General features: G+C 35.3%; 1 protein-coding gene across 4 annotated transcripts in view; it reads right to left on the reverse strand.

The window, feature by feature from the left end:
- The window catches only part of LOC111425451 (hrp65 protein-like), a 29,559-nt gene extending 11,351 nt beyond the window's left edge, over positions 1-18,208 (reverse strand). For 3 of the 4 annotated variants that reach the window (XR_011641395.1, XM_023059472.2, XM_023059471.2), the window contains exons 1-3: positions 17,845-18,208; positions 8,596-9,745; positions 8,513-8,532 (exon numbers count right to left, since the gene is read on the reverse strand). Coding sequence is in view for 3 of the 4 variants with exons in the window: in XM_023059472.2 (XP_022915240.1) it covers positions 8,513-8,532; positions 8,596-9,745; positions 17,845-18,021 (1,347 nt within the window). In the remaining variant the exon portion in view is untranslated. Of the gene's footprint in view, positions 1-8,512; positions 8,533-8,581; positions 9,746-17,844 lie in introns of all 4 variants that reach the window. The other variant, XM_023059473.2, reaches the window with a different exon arrangement.
- Positions 18,209-18,248: the final 40 nt, after the last annotated feature.

An 18,248-nucleotide genomic window follows, 5' to 3' on the forward strand; every position in this document is an offset into this window, starting at 1 on the left:
TTCTGAAAAAAACAAGATTTGTAAGTAACTCAAAAAGTTAGGGTTTCGTGTACATAATCGACTTAACCACTGGCAGAAATTTCTATGCTTGTTATAGTCTTCTGGTAATCAATCTTGCACATGTGTAACGTGATATGTATACAACTGTTGCTCACGCAATGTTCGCCATACGTTTTTTTTTATTACCATTTGGGTCGCAAACAGGGAGAACATCCCCAGTGAAGCATCCTCACAAAATATCGAATTAACATTATATTTCATAAAGAGACAATACGCTTAGAAACACAAGCAAGAAATTTAAATATAAAGAAAAGTAGTTACAATGTTTTTACGAAGTTAATACAGAATTAAAGTGGTTCGCAACTAAACAATGTCGCGCAACACGAAATCTTTAAACGAACGCAATGACAGCCCAAATAGAGAAGCATGGTTGAAGCTCTGGTTGGAAGTAGAGATGTGTAACACTGCGCTGCGCGGCGCAATTGAGTTAACTCAGTACAGTGTGTTACGTGCGCTGATACCCCACTTTAAAATGAGTCAACTCAATTGCGCCACCTTTGGCATAGTAGCATACGCTGGTGTGGCTTACTAGATAGGTGCAACACACTGGTAGACCCAAAGTTTAACGCACAACCGCTATGGCGCAGGCAGCATAAGACTTAGGGCTGGTATTTTCAACTATCTATAAAGTTCTCAATAGGTATGCAACAGATCTGTCAGATTTATCACCCTATTATAGCCCTTGAAATGAGCAAATAAAATGGCGACATTGTACAAAACGCGCCATGTACTCTTTATATTCACGTTCTGTACACCGCCACCGTAACATATTCTCATTTTGAGGAGTTTAACAGGGCTAAAAATCTTGCAGATCTGTCAAATAGCTATTAAAAATTTACAGATATGTAGGTGAAAATTCTAGCCCTTAGTCACGTATAAAACCTGCATTTGCTAGAACTTGGAACGAGATATCAGGCTAGCTGCGCCGGCGCATATGATATCGCCGATAGATATGATGCATCAGCAACTGCGTTATGGCGCAATTGAGTTGATACATTGCGCTAACTCACTTAGGTGCGCCAGTATCAGTGTGTCAGCGCAGCAAATTTTGCTGAGTTACACATGGCTAGTTGGAAGTAATAAGAACTCGTATGATTGGCGAATTAGAATAAGTATTCGTATTAGATGTGCACAAACGAAAAGTGATATTATTTTCTTGTGAAGCGCTGTGGAACATTAAAATTCAGCTCGGGGATATCCAGCATGCCGTTAACAATTTTGAAAAGAAAGACCAGGTCAGACAAGAGCCGCTGTTGACTTATACGCAATATATACATAGGCCAGACGGGACGTAACCTCAACATTAGAATCAAAGAACACATATCTAAAGAAACATCTTCTGTATTTAAACACACGTCTGAGACAGGTCATAACTTCAACGCAGATTCAATAAGACTTCTAAAACAGCTTCCAAAATCTAAAAAATTAGATCTATATGAAGAAATGGAAATATCTAAATATAATAATAAAGAATTATTAATGAACGAAGCTACGGATATAAATTCTTACCGTTTGTTTATGCCTTTTATAAGTGTAAATTCACCACCTAAACCTGTTTCCGAAAATCTTCCATCTTAGAATAATCCAAAAGTTGCACATACCAGTTCCTTTTCGACAGTTGTAGAAATAAGATATTTTGGGATCTTGTTCGATTTTTTTAACAAATTTTTAACGTGTAAGTTTATCGTAACAATTTTCTTGTAAATTTTAACAATGCTGAGAGAAATTCAAAAGTGGAAAATCTTAACATCCGAAATTATTATACCACGCAGCCACTATTAATTGACGGTAAATACTTTTTCTCATGTTTATGTTTTGTAAATTTAAAAAATTTTTTACTCATGTTTTGTAGCAACAACCTGATGACGGAAATTTTCTCCGAAACCGGTAGTTGAGAACCAATAAATTTCATTCTTCGGAATCTTAATTAATTTTTTATATTTAACATTATAGGCAATAGGTTGAAAACCGTACAGCGTCTGTCGTAATCGCAGTACGGAAGATAATATTTATACGCCAAGTGAATAACAAAGCGACGTTGATTGGCTTCGATGCGATCACGATAGACGGCGTACATGCGACTCCATACCACAGAACCATAGCTTAATACACTGTTTACAAATGCCATATAAAAGGATTTTATACAGGTAACATTGGTGAAACTTCTACTTATTCTGATAACGAACCTCAAGTTACGTAATGCTTTTTACACCATAAGGTTTAGAATCAAGTGTAATACCAAGATCCTTCACTCTGTCAGTGGACGCAATAGTTAAAACTGTAATGAAAGTTAACCGGATATCGTTTCCATGTAAATGTAATTTTTTGACATTTGTCGTAATTAAGATGAAGTTTGTTGAAATGCAAACGGTCAAGGTCTTCCTGAAGCCGTAGACAGTCGAGACTTGATGTTATATTTGTAAATATTTTATTATCATCTGCATACAGCACGAAATTGGAAAACTTAAAGCTTATCATTAATATAAATTAAAAATAATGTTGATCCAAGATGGCTGCCTTGGGGCACACCGGAAGAGATGGACTTATAACCAGATACAAAGCTACCAACCTCGACTTTTATCTGATAAATATGATATAATCCAGTGAACAATGCCATTTGAGATGTTAAAGGAAGACAGTTTTTGAACAAGAATTGTATGGTCAATCTTGTCGAAGGCTTTAGAATAATCTGTGTAAATAGCATCGACTTGATGTTTAGCGTGCCAGTTCTCCTAAGACGTTTTTCAATGACTTCAAACTGAATGCAACGTTTCACGGTACCTTCAAACAGCAGCAGCTCCATTTTTATGTACATCGCCATAAATTAACAACATGTCTGTTTCTGCTCTCATGAATGTCTTTAATAATATTGCTGTCTACAATTCACCATCGAGAAAGGATCTAACCACAGCATTAATTTCCTAGATATAAACATAAGCAGACATACAAATGATAAATCATTAAATTTCAATATATATTGAAAGCCAACTGCTACTGTTTGTGTGATACCTAAGAATTCTTTCAATTGCATGAGCCATAAAATTGCAGCATTCCGATTCTTCTTTCATAGAGCTACACACATTCCGCTTAGCAATAGAGATTAATTCACCAATGAATTAATTCTAATAATTGAAATTGGACTTAAAAATGGATTTAATATAAAAGATATTCAGACTTTTACGTTTTTTTTCTTACAATACAAATTTAAAGAAATCCTATTCAAGCATAACATTAATGTCGCCTTCACAAACAACAATAACATGAGTCAAATACTTATAAACAACAAACACAAATTTAAAAAGAACGGAATGAGTGGTATCTATAGATTAAAATGTAGCGACTGCGAGAAATTTTATATAGGACAAATAGGAAGAAACATTACCAAGAGCACATTACAAGAAACACCTCCGCCTTTCATAAACACCTTGAAGAATATAAACATAAACCCAGTGAACTGGATATAAATATTATTAAAATTCTTAAAAAATCAAAATTGTTGGACTTATACGAGGAATATTATATAACACTGAACGAAAAGAATTTCCCAGAGCTATTATTGAACGATTAAAACAATTACAAATTAATACAGTGATCTGACACTTTATTTCATTCACGTGACCATATTCCCGCCATACACTTTAACATTTAAGGTTATGATTTTCACCTGATCCGGTTTTACATCGTGTTCGTCTTAATTTTTAATGTGTGCCCAATTAACTTGTGATTTGATATCTGATTATTCGAAGAAAAAATCTTTCCGTTGATTTATAGTGCCCTAACATTTAATTGGATCGTTTATATACGAGATAATTTTGTTTAAACATTAATTTGTAATGAGTTCAATATTCTACAACCTTCACCTGTAAACCCATCTGACGGTAATTAATTTAATAATTTTTATTTGTATTATTTACTTTTTATATTTAATTTTAGTCGTTCCTGATGACGACTCTGCTGTGAGTCGAAACATATGTAGCACTGATATTGAACATTTAATAAATTTTCATCTTTACATCTAAATTCCTCTATTAATGTCTGTTTGTTCTGAAAAAGTGAATAAATTTGTGATATCTCCCATGATAAATAATAAGAAATTAATTTATTTACAACATATGGTATAAAGGTTACAGTAACCTTTATACCAAAGAATGGAAAAAAGGACCCAACGGATCCTAAAGCCTTTCGACCAATTAGTCTCTCATCATTTCTTTTAAAGACGCTTGAAAGACTATGTGAACATTACATTAGAGAGAATGTACTTAAAGCGTTTCCTTTGCATTTCAACCAACATGCATATATCAAAGGTAAATCTGTGGATAGCGCCCTACACATGGTAGTGGGGCGCATCGAACAAGCATTTGATTCGAAAGAGTCCATTCTGGGAACTTTCCTTGACAAAGAGGGAGCGTTTGACAAAACCACCTTTAGTAGCATTAACCTGGCACTGGAATCTCGAAGAGTGCCATCGGTCATCGCGGGCTGGATTAAAACAATGCTAGCAAGCAGAGTTGTTCAGACTAAGGCGAAAGGACACACAGTACAGAGAGCTGTGGTTAAGGGTTGCCCACAAGGTGAGGTACTCTCACCGCTTCTCTGGTGCTTAATAGTTGATGATCTCATCCCTGAGTTAAATAATAAATATCTCTTCACAGTTGGTTACGCAGCCGACGTGACTATCTTGTTAAGAGGTAAACCTGACAATTTTCTTTGTTACAGAATGCAGCAGGCACTTAAACTCGTTGAACGATGGTGTGAAGAACATACCCTCTCTGTCAATCCTAAAAAGACAGAGACTGTTCTCTTCACTAAACAGAAGAAACTGGGACACTTAACGCCACCCAATTTCTGCAATAGTCCATTAACCTTTGCTCCAGAGGTGAAATATCTGGGTGTTATCTTGGACAAAGGACTAACTTGGACATCACACATTAGTTGCAAAATCAAAAAAGCAACGATTGTACTGACCCAGTGCCGAAGGGCTATTGGGAATACTTGGGGATTAAATCCGAAAGTTACAATGTGGATCTACACTTCTGTGATAAGACCCATGGTAGCTCACGGAGCCATAGTCTGGTGCTCAGCACTAAAACATGCATATAAAGCTACATTGCTGCATCAATTGCAACAACTGGCCTGCCTGCTAATCACAGGCGCTATGAGATCTACACCTACGATTGCAATGGAGACTATGTTAAACGTGCTGCCCCTAGATATTTTTATCAGGGAGGTGGCCGTGATGGCATTGCTTCGGTTGCGATCAGTAAATGAAAAGCAGGTTGTTAAAATGGGAATAGTCCGGAGCAAGCTCTGGAGTGAGGCTGTTAGTAAACAACCCCTCCTTAAAGCTCGCACAGACTACATTACACCTACTTTCTTAGGCAAGCCACACTTTGGCATTGAAACGATACCCCAGAGCAACTCAAGCTCGGGCAAAACGCTGACCATCTACACTGATGGATCAAAGAAGGCTGGAGGTTCCGGAGCGAGAATCTTCTCGCACGATCTCCAGCTGCACCTTTCCACTTCGTTAGGATCGTATTGCACGACTGCTCAAGCCGAATTAATTGCTATAAATATAGCAGCCGATGCGATTATCAACTCCAAAAAAGTCGGCAGAAACGTTGTAATCTGTACTGATAGCAGACAGGCTATGCTGGCGGTTGGCAGGCATCATACTGCATCATCGTTGGTGAAGTCCTGTCGGCAATCACTCGAAAAGGCAAACGTATACAACAACGTCACGATAAAATGGCGAAAAGGACACATCGGAATTAAAGGACATGATGAAACGGGCGGCTAACAAGTCACCGATCTCCCCTGAACCGTTTGTACCACTAGCTGTTAATACAGCATCAAAACTGATAAACTCCATCTCCCACCGAGCTTTTTGCGATAGATGGGATGGGACGGCAGTAGGTGCCTTTGCTAAGAAAACTGTGCTCTACCCTGACCGGAAGACATCTACTCAGTTTCTGGGAAAATCGAAAAGTGACTTGAGGCTTCTCACCCACTTCCTGACCGGACACTGCAGGTTACGTAAGCACATGTTTTACATGAAGCTGGCGAATACACCCCTCTGTAGAGGGTATGAAATGGAAGACGAGACGGTAAGTCATACTGTTTGTGACTGTCCAAACCTCATGTACTTAAGGGAATCTATTTTCGGAGTACCATGCCTCCAAATTTCGGATATAAGGAACATACCTTTCTGTTCTATATTAACGTTCATGAAAAGATTGGGCTGGTTTTCTGACCCTTGAATGAACAGTAAACTGTGGGGACGTACAAAGGGTCCGCTGGGGCCTAAGTGCTGTGAGTAACTCACCCCCACGTGAAACTACATACATACATTTATTTACAACTATTGAATTATCTATTCGTTATAAATTTGATTTTTGACGGGTAATGACACGCATTACTCGTGACTGATAAAGTGTTGAATAATGAAGCCATTATTCCACAGTTCTGACATATGAGCATATAATGAGGGCTATTATTCACGAAGGTTAAGTTTATATCACGAGCATAATTAACCTGAGTGAATAATAGCTCATTATATGCGAGTAGAATACTATACTTTGTCCACGACTATTGAAATTGATTCCATAAATTTATTTTTTAAATAAATTTTTGAATAAAGGTTAATCGTCAATGTGACACAAATTCAATGTTACTAACTGTAATTAACTTCACAACAATTTGTCAAAATTAAATGTCAGTTTTATAAAACGTCGTTTTCTTTACGAAAATTAATTAATTTATGCTTAAATCATACGAAAAAAGGAATTTGTTTAGGTTTTTTTAATGTCAAACATTTAGAAACTCCTAAAAAATTGAATTAAATTGACGTTTTTTGAACTTTTAACGTTTGAAATAATTATTATTAGTCTGGTCAAGATGGCTACCCGTGAATAATGATTATTATTCACTCCGTGAAAAATGACTACCATTTTGTTTTAGAAAACTCATTCTAAGGTATATATTATAAGGTAGTCGTGGACAAATAAAATATTAACAGAAATGACAGCTTTCTTATATTGAGGTTATGTCTGAAATGTCTATCAAGTTTATTTTTTTCCTTTTTTTGATTTTTTTTTTCAAAATTAAATAGTTGTAGATAAAGTATAGTATTCAACTTGCGTATAATGGATGTTACCCACTCAGATTACAACACTCGCTCGTGTTGCAACTTCATCTTCGTGGGTAACAGCCGCCATTATACGCTTGTTGAATAATATACTATTTTCGTACAGCACTAGAAAAACACATTTAATAGTAGATTTAATCATCAACTTTAAATATCTCGGTAATAAATTAATTTTGGACATATGTTTATATTTTGTGCTGAAGAATACATACCTAAAATACGCCATGCAATTCTGAAACACCCGGTTCTGGTATAAACTCCTTGAGTTAAGCTTAATAGATTTTTATTAGATATTTTCTATAACGCGATCTATAAACTGAAACAATTGTGATGTTATTACTGTAGCAAGGTTACCTCAAATAGATTTATTGATACGTTGAAAGAAAATGTAGAAAGAAATCGATTACGAACAAGAATTTATACCGCTAAATTTGTAATACTTTTTCGTTTACATTTAATAATAATCAAAAGTTTTAATTAGACGTTGATAGATAAGTTTTTGCGTTTACAGCCAATATTACAGTGTAAAAGGACGCGTTAGGAAAGGATATGACTTGAGCGGTTATGCTACAAAAGCAAATCAATATGATGAATACCGCGACTTAAATACTTTTGTTGGCACAATCAAAGAAAAACCGAGTTTAACCCAGATTATGCCGCTGTCTTTGTTTTCTTAGAAGATTAATAATCCCATTCTTTCTCTCTTCGATAAAAGCTACACTTTTAAAACACGCAACGATGATATAGATGTATTAGAGTTCGTAATCTAATTCTTATTCATCCAACGAATAGGTGTCGACGTCAACTCATAAAATCGGCATAATCTGGGCTAATAAAATAAAATTGGTCGCGAATTTTTTAGTCCAGTTCTGTTAGGAAGAAATAATTATGTAAACAAGGGAATGAGAAAAGGATTAAATATCGAGTTATTGCAACGATAATTTATAAGAATGATTTGTGTAGATTTCGCGAATCTAGTAAACGATATTATATGTCATATTTTATAAAAGATTCAGCTATTATTATTAAGAAACGTGTATTATATAGCCGCGATCGTTTGTGATTATCGATAATCACTGAAAGAAAAGATATATATAAATATAATATTGCCGCGAGTTATAGCATTTTTATAGTTGCATCAGAGATTGAGACTGTAATAAAATAGATATAATAAATTGCAATAACTCTTTTAATATTAATTAATTAAGACACCAATGATACAAGAATATTGAACAAGAAATGAATCCTTTTCTCATAACCCCTCTATATATTTTTCTAAAATAAAGTGTTAATAGCACCACTTACCAATTTATTTGGTGGTGCAGCTATAATCGGAAACAAAAAGCAAAGTGTTAACACAAAAACATAAATTACCTGGTTAAACATACATCCCCCTTCCTCAAATCCACCTTGATCCTTGAGCATGTTATCTAATTGTTGAGCCTGGAGAAATAAGCTATTTTCTTGCTGACGACGCCGCATTTCATCTTCTTGATGCATCATCCTCGACTCAATCTCTTCTTGTTGACGTCTCATCACCTCCTCACTTCTCCTTCTCGCCTCCTCCACTTGCTGTTCCTTCATTTCCCATTCGCGTTTTTGCCTACCCATGTCCATCTCCCTCGCGCGAAGTTGTTCACGTAACATAGCTGTATCATGTTCGTAACGCGCAAACTCCATCTGCGCTAATAACTTTTCCTGTTCAATTTCTTGTTCTTTTTTGAGACCTTCCATTTTTTGCTTGTACAATTCATTAAGTTGTTTCCAGCGCATTCCGTATTCATGCTCAAACGAATTAGTCTCTGCAAAACGGGGGCCAATTTTACGTTGTTGTATAAAATCTGGGTTACGTTTTGGTACGAATTTTTCTGAATAACCGTCCATTTCGTCCTGTGCTAAGTAAGGTTCAACGTAAACCGGTCGAATGCTTGATGTTAAAAAGAAACATTCGTCTTGGCATTTTCGCAAAGCGAATTGAGCGCTACTTTTACGTGTAAATTCAACGATGCCTTCACCAATCGATTTTCCATGATCATCCACAATAACCACGCTTCTATCAATCTCTCCAAAAATAGAAAATGCTACATGTAGAAGTTCGTTAGTTACAAACTCGTCCAAATTCTTTACCTTTATAGTTAAACTATTCGGAGCAAATCTTATTTTTAAAGTACGACCTTTAATCACTTTACCGTTTAACTCATTCTTCGCTCGTTCAGCATTAAAATGATAGTCGATTCTAATGAATCCAAAACATTTTTCTCTGTTAACAAACAACTCGCTTGTTTCACCGTAAGGTTTAAAAAGCTCTAAGATATCGTTATCTTCACAATCGGTCGAAATATTACCAATATATAATCTACTCCTTCCCGAAAACTTTTTTTCCTCATTTTGAATAGGAGGAAGATCGTAACTAGGGCCGGATATCTCCATTAATTTATCATAAAATATACGTTCATTTTGACGACCAGGCGGGCCTGAATTAAAATCATCGCCTTGGTGTTGATCTTTTCTTTGAAAACGGCCACGATTGTCAGGATTCTTAAAAATTAATAATAATTAATAAAAAAACGGTATAATTCAAGAATAATCATGTCGCTTAAAAATCATTAATTTTATTTTTAATCGACGGGAAATCACTCAAATAAGCATAAATAGGATATTTGGAAATTTATTTCTCAAGAACGGAAAGTGATTTTTCAAAACGGCTTTTTGCATTAAAAAGAGGATACTTTAATTAATAATTGGTGATATTTCCACAAGGATCCTTCAAGAAATTAATTTTATAGCGAATTTTGAAAATTATCGCAACATCGAAAATTGTATCAAAACTTCAAATATTGTTTTCTCAAAAACTAAAAGTTATTTTTCAAAACGGGTTGGTTCATTGGAAAGAGGACACTTTTCTTAACATTTTGGGAAAGTTTTATACTCATATTCCAAGAAATCGATTTTATACGAGTTATTAAAACTTAATCGGCGAAAATTATAAAATTCGAAAAAATTTCAAAAATTTATTTTTTAAAAACTGAAAGTGATTTTTCAAAACGGCTATTTGTATTAAAAAGAGGATACTTTAATTAATACTTGGTGATATTTCCACAAGAATCCTTCCAGAAATTAATTTTATAGCGAATTTTGAAAATTATCGATGAAAATTGCAACATCGTAAATTTTATCAAAACATCAAATATTGTTTTCTCAAAAACTAAAAGTTATTTTTCAAAAGGGGTTGGTTCATTAGGAAGAGGATAGTTTTATTAACATTTTGATAAAGTTTCATACTCATATTCCAAGAAATCGATTTTATATGAGTTATTAAAACTTAATCGGCGAAAATTGCAAAATTTAAAAAAATTGTTGATCATTTCAAAAATTTATTTCTCAAGAACTAAAGGTGATTTTTCAAAACGGCTTTTTGCATTAAAAAGAGTATACTTTAATTAATAATTGGTATTTTGATATTTTGATATAATTGATATTTTCACAAGGATCCTTCCAGAAATTAATTTTATAGCGAATTTTGAAAATTATCGAATTTTAAATATTGTTTTCTTAAAAACTAAAAGTTATTTTTCAAAACGTGTTGGTTCATTGGAAAGAGGATACTCTTATTAACACTTTGGGAAATTTTCATACTCATATTCCAAGAACTGGATGTTATACGAGTTTTTAAAACTTAATTAGCAAAAATTGCAAAATTCGAAAAAATTCTCGATTATTTCGGATATCCGTTCCACCACTAGCGTAAAGCTTAATGTCGTTATTTACCACGTATAAACTAAATATAACCTAAAATCTATACCTGATGCCTCTTTAAACGTTACATTCGGATCCACCTAATTTATTGATTTATTTCAGAATTTTGTGTAGAAATTCCACTTTGAGGTAGGTTAATTAACATTATGTCATAATTATTGATTAATTAACAGTGCGAATTTCTCAAATGTCGGGTTGGTCATGGAGTAGAGGGTGGGTTGTACAATACCGTTCAAAAGTATATGATAATTAATACTGAACAAATTTTCACACAATTTTCAGACATCATATGCCAAAGCATAGAGGCGTGACAATTTTTTTTAATCGATGTCAGTCCTAGAAATAGAATTTTATTTTATATTTTTGTTTTGCATTATTTTCACATGATATTTTCGGAAAATTATGAAATATTATTTTTAAGGCCGAGGTTACACGTAGCAATCGACTGCGATGGCAGTAACTACGGAGGGGCGTGGTTTGGCTATTCGCGTCAAAATTTACGTGTAACATGTCCATTGCCATAGTAATGGACTGCTACCAAAGGTACTAACTGTCATCGCTAACAAATTTTCTACTTTCGGTGTAGCAGTAGTGTTATACGTAAATTTGACGCTAACAGTCAAACCGCGCTCCTCCGTTGTTATCGCCATAGCAGTCGACTGCGACGTGTAACGTCGGTATAAATGGGTAAAAAGAAAGGAGCTCGGGATCTGTCGGAATCCACGCAGAAAGTTATCATAGAGGGTGCTTGACAAGGACGCAGCTCGCCACGCAGTTTTCGCTTGCACAGTCAACGATTTCGTTTGTGCTGAAGACATGAAGGACACTCGGGAGCTTCGTGAAGAAGAAACGGACTGGTAGACCTCGAATCACCAACCGTCTACATCGACCATCAAGAGGAGGCTGAAGGATGCGGGACTCATTAGTCGAGAAAGAAACCACTCGTTTCAGCTAAGAACAGGAAGGCGCACCTCAACTGGATCCGGCAGCAGTTGTGGAGCGACGAAAGTAAGTTCCTGCTATTGGGAATGCATGGGCACTCGCTTCGATCCCAAGTACCTAGCATGGCGGTGGTTCCGTGAAGGTGTGGGGGTTCTTCAGCGCTGTTGGCACCGGCCTCCTGGTCCGCATTACGGATACCATAGACCACCACAAGCACAGGGACATTTCGGAGGCCCAAAATGGACACGCAAAAACGTAGGTCGAGGTTGGCTGTTCCAACAAGATAATAATCCCAAGCACACATCCAGGGACGTCGCCAACTGAGCTTTGGGGCCAACCTCGCCCCAAAGCTCTGGGACACAATTTGACTTTCGCCGACGAGAAGTTCCAACAGTTGCAGGTGGAGTGGGCAAAGATTGACCATGCCACTATCGATGCGTTGATTGATTCCATGCCCCATAGGTGCCAGGCTGTGATCAACAGCCTGGGTTACCCAACCAAGTACTTGGTTGACTACTGTTGACCATTGTTATGTTGATATTCCTTGAGTTGTTATTTATTTTTGTTGACATCGCTTTTTACTATATTTTCGTATTTTAATATAAATATTTTTTTAATAACTCAAAGTTGAAATAGATTCTTCTACACAAGTCTATGTCATGTGAAATACATTAGAAAAACTATGGTGAAAAAATTGTCTGATTTCATAACACGTATACGACAATCACCTATTTTAAAGTGAAGTCGCATGAGACCAATGCATATTTTTGCAGGCGCTTGATATGGCCCACCCGTGGGTCATAATGTCTCAGGCGGATATTCTTTTGGATTGTGTACTTTTCTTACTTTTTGTAGTGTTATGCGTAGTAATAGATCTATTTATGTATTTTTGTAATAAAAACTTTAGCACAAATTAATGTTTTCTACACCCTCTGTTAAAGAGTAGTCAAACGTGCCTACAACTATTTCAATTCGATAACCTTTAATTTCTTCGTTTATAATCGATCCAGATTATAACTTTTGAAACTTTTTGTAGTTTTTAGTTTACAGGTAAGTTACAAACAATATTATTGCACATTAGTGTAAAATTAAAAATTTAATAGTTACCAATATAATTTAACCCCGGGGGTTAATTATTTATGGCGTTTTCAGTTATGGATGACGATCTAAATAATTTGGATCAGTTTTTGTTGGATAGTGATTTAGAAGTCTTTGATTTTGCTTCCGATAGTGAGGATTTATTACCAAATGGTGGAATTTTATCTAACTATAGTAGTGCAGATGATTCCGAGAAAGATGACGATAAGGGCGATGTATGGACAGCAAATGTTAAGGAAATGAACGACATGCCATTTGTGGATCGCGATTTTGGCTGGAGTGATCAGTGACATGGTTATCAACAGGACTGCATGTTCGTCGAATAAAGTGATGCCAGTAGGGTATGCAACCAACATTTACTTAAGCGCTCTTAATAAAATAGCATAATAAAACAAGTATGAGCAAATTGCTTCATGTGAATATCTAAAATGACATTATTAAAATGTTTTAAAATGTTATTATTAAAATATTATTCAAAAACATTATTTTCGTCGAAATTTTGAATTTGTTTGTAAACAGGTACTTTGTCATTTTGTCACTGACAAATGTACAGCAGGCCAGAAAATTGCATAGTAGAAGGGAATTTTTGATATTTGCGCATTTATCAGCCCCGCAATAGCATTAACCTTGCCGTGTGGCCTGCCGCTTTTGCCTACAATGGGCACTGTTGGTTGAATAACCTATTGGCATTACTCTTATACACGGGAACTATGCTTAACGCTCAGTCCAGTTAATAATCATGTCACTGGGAGTGATGAAGTGGTGATGGTTTCAACCCCGCTTGAACATTATTCACTGTTTGTGAATGAAATTTTGCACCATGTTGTCATTGAAACCGTTATGGCAACCAAACATCTCAAACTTGGAAGGACATTGACAAGGCTGAACTAAAGATATTCGTCGGTTTGTGTAGCCCGAGTTGCGTAGTTATTGGTGTAAATCTGGAAATTTTGCTGAGGTGACAATTTGTGCCAAGTATATGACGAGGTCTCAATTTGAGAATATTCTTGGTAATATTCATTTGAATGACAACAATCAAAATACAAATCAGGACAGACTTTACAAGATCAGACCATTGATCGATATATTCAACACAGTCAGTGGTCGTTTATTTCGTCCATCACGTAATGTTTGTATTGACGAATCTCTTGTGCCATTCCGTGGAAGGGTAGTATTCCGGAAATATATCCCCAACAAGAGACACTGGTACGGTATCCAGCTGTTCTGAAGGATGTTACACTTGGCGAATTCAGGTGTATGCTGGAAAGGATCCTACTAGACAAGGATCAGTAGCAGAATCTGTTGTACTAAATTTGAATTTGGCTGAGAAGATCGCTCACCAAACATGGTAGGAACAATGAGAAGAACCAACAGAGTAGGTTTACCAAAAGAATTTGAAGCGAGGAGAAATGGTCGCCATGCAAAACAAGAAAGGTGTAATGATCCTCAGATGGAAAGATAAACAGGAGCTGTTCATGCTGTCCACGATGCATGATGATTCGAGGGCGACAACGAACAAGCCAACATATTCGTGGATACAAGTGACCAAATGGCCAGTTACACTCCCTTTGTCCGCCGAACGTGTAAATGGTATGTTCGTGTTTTCTTTCACCATCTCACGCAAACGGCATTAGTTAATTCCCGGAAATTGTATTGTGGAAAAAAAGGGAAAATTAGCTTCACAAAATTCAAAATTTTGATAGTCAGAGAGCTGCTTCCTCAAAATTAACCATCTCAACCATCTCCCCACTGTTTTAAGTAGCTGGTCCTGCAAGAACTTCAAGGAAAAGATGTATTGGATGTTATCAGGACTTGGCTAAGACAGGCAAGTATGAAAAAATCTCAACACAAGATGCAAGAAATGTCAAAAAAGCTTTTGTTTAGATTGTTTTGGTGCACAACTTAACCGGTGTAGGAAATGAATAAAATGATTATTAATAAAATAAATTTAGATATAATAATTTTTTTCAACTAAATCGATAAATTCAAAATATCTTATAAAACTAAAAACATTTTTTTTGCTCATTTCTGTAGGACATTCATCTATCACAAATGATTATAAAACGAGAAAAAAAATCACCCAAAAAGTAGCGCGATATGTCACTATCGTCTTTATTGTCTCTCATTGACAAACACTCATGACTCACCGGTGGGTCATATTGTCGTATCCGTGTTAAAGACGTACGGCTAAACCCGATAGTTTCTAGCTCTAGGTCTAGTGTTAGTTCTAGTTTTACACTAACACTATCACTAGAACAAAGACAAGACGTAGAACTAGAATCATTCATTAGATTTAGCCGCACGTCTCTCAAGACGGCTAAACCCGAATGATTCTAGTTTTCGGTCTAGTGTTAAGTAGTTCTTGTTTTGCACTACAACTAACAAAAGATCTGGAACTAGAATCATTCGGGTTTAGACGTCTTGAGAGACGTGCGGTTAAACCCGAATGATTCTAGTTCTAGATCTTGTGTTAGTTCTACTGCAAAACAAGAACTAACACCAGACCTAGAACTAGAAACATTCGGGTTTAGCCGTCTGGAGAGACGTGCGGATAAACCCGAATGATTCTAGTTTTCGGTCTAGTGTTAAGTAGGGTAAACGCACCAGTGTTTGACCTGTTAAGGATTTTTTAATGTCAGTGTTTGACCTAGCCATATTATTTCTCTTGTAGATCCCTCTGCCTTTACATAAAATGATCAAAATATGATCAAATACACATCTGATTCATTTAAAGTTACTTACCCTACATATAAAATATAACATCATGAAGTAATATTTTTTTAAAATTAAAAAGGAAACCAGTATTTCGCATTTAGTGTTTGACCACTTTGCTTACATTACTTGACCAATAATATCTAGTCTTTGACCTTAAAACCGTCAATGTTTGACCGACACTTAATAATTATATTAAGAATATTCATTTTCATTATTTTTTCATACTATTTTGTTCACAAAAAAATGTTTATATTTTTTGACTCTTTAAGAACATCTTTTAAAAATGGAGCAAATTTTGAGATCTCCAACTTGGTTTTTGAGACAGGAAAACCCCTATCTGCTAAATGAAACAACCATTCAACTAGCAGTTTTTCTTTATCAGAATTTTAAAATGCTGGTGGGCCCATTTTCCTCTGCACTGGTGTGTTTTTCCTTTTTCTTTATAAATAAGATGTTACTTTGGAACGTTAAACATCTTGGCTGCTTTTTCATAAGAAGCCCCTACTTCTTACATCGAAAGTCTTTTGAAGATCTTCTTCACTATTTTTAATCTTAGGCTTCGTTATCATATTGGTACTGAAGAAATGTTAACCTGATTCATATTTACTAAATTTTCCATATAGATTTTCGATTTTTTGATAATTTTTGACTCATTACTGCTTAAGTGCGGTCAATTACTTTTATTGTTATAAAAAAGGTTTAAAAAATAGAAAAGAATCAAACATTTACACTTATATTTATATTACGTTTAAATATTTATAACATTTAAAATCGGTTAAAAACTCAGTTTTGAGTGTGTCCTATAAATGACCAAAAGAGGAACCAGTAATTGACCGCATATTTAAACTGATTGTATCTCACTTTTAAAGTATAAAAGTTTTGGTCAAATACTAAACAACTTAAACGGGAAGATATAAGTTTTAAAAGCAGGTATTACACATTTTTCCATTTTAGTAATCAAATATAAATCCTTGTGAGATTATAAAACAACCAATTCGTTTAGTAATTGACCGTTTGGTCAAACACTAATTTTTAATTAAATTTAGAACTACCAGTCTTGACCGGCGTTATTTCAACAAACAATTAATTAAAGCGGTATTTTTTTAATATAACCAATAGAAAACATTATTAGATCACTGGCAAACAAAAAAAAAACATCATACATGCAAGTACGGCTGAATAGTACTACCCTGTTTGGGCGAATTTCTAAACATAAAAATTACGCTTTTTAGCACGATGCGAATAGGCCGGCAGTTAGCGCGAAATTAAACAACAAAAACTTAAGAACGGTATGGTTGTGGACTTTTTGTGTACTAGGGGGTCAAGAGGAGACTGGTGGCTATTTATGGATATATTTATATTTTTTTAGATATTCCTTGGATCCTTATTTTTCACATTTTTTTACAAAAACGGTCAAACACTGACCAACGGTCAATTACTGGCGTTTTACCCTAGTTCTTGTTTTGCACTAGAACTAACACAAGACCTAGAACTAGAATCATTTGGGTTTAGCCGTCTTGAGAGACGTGCGGCTAAATCCGAATGATTCTAGTTCTAGATCTAGTGTTAGTTCTATTTTTGCACTGGAACTAACACAAGATCTAAAACTAGAATCATTCGAGTTTAGCCGTCTTGAGAGACGTGCGGCTAAACCCGAATGATTCTAGTTTTAGATCTTGTGTTAGTTCCAGTGCAAAAATAGAACTAACACTAGATCTAGAACTAGAATCATTCGGATTTAGCCGCACGTCTCTCAAGACGGCTAAACCCAAATGATTCTAGTTTTCGGTCTAGTGTTAAGTAGTTCTTGTTTGGCACTAGAATTAACACAAGACCTAGAATTAGAACTAGAATCATTCGGATTTAGCCGTCTTGAGAGACGTGGGGCTAAATCCGAATATTTCTAGTTTTCACTCTAGTGTTAGTTCTAATTTTAACACAGAGTCTATTGACACGCAGTCTATCTAACGACAGGTAGTTGGTCGTTATGCATGGAAAAGCACTTTTTTTTATTTTTAACATATTTTTTTGAATCATTTCACATTGATTAAAAAAAAATCGTCGATTTTTAAGCCACTTTATGATTCTCAAACTTGTTCATAAAAATTAATAAAAACTATTTTTACCCCTCCGCCTCTTCGTTTACCAAATCGTCCTGGACCACCACGTCTTGGACCTCTTTCCCCAAAATGTTGTTGCTGTTGTTGGGGGCCATCATTGTCGCCATTAGTATTATGCGAGGAAGATTCTTCCGGGTGGTTATCGTTCGAACTTTCAACTTTAACCGAATCGATTTCCGCCATCAGAATTATTTTAATCGTTTGATTTTAACTTCTATAACCCGAAACTAATCGAAGCTGATGAGAAAGTAACTTCGCGTTTAACTGACTTACACACGGCGTGAAGAAGTGTAGAAATGGCGATTTTCAGTGCTGCCAACTACTAAAAAAAAATTTTTGTATTGACATATTTTGATTATTTTTTTTTTATTTATAAAAAAACTGCTTTATTTAGTTACAACATTAATTTT

The sequence above is a fragment of the Onthophagus taurus genome, chromosome 8, assembly GCF_036711975.1.
Source record: "Onthophagus taurus isolate NC chromosome 8, IU_Otau_3.0, whole genome shotgun sequence".
Classification (NCBI taxonomy): domain Eukaryota; kingdom Metazoa; phylum Arthropoda; class Insecta; order Coleoptera; family Scarabaeidae; genus Onthophagus; species Onthophagus taurus.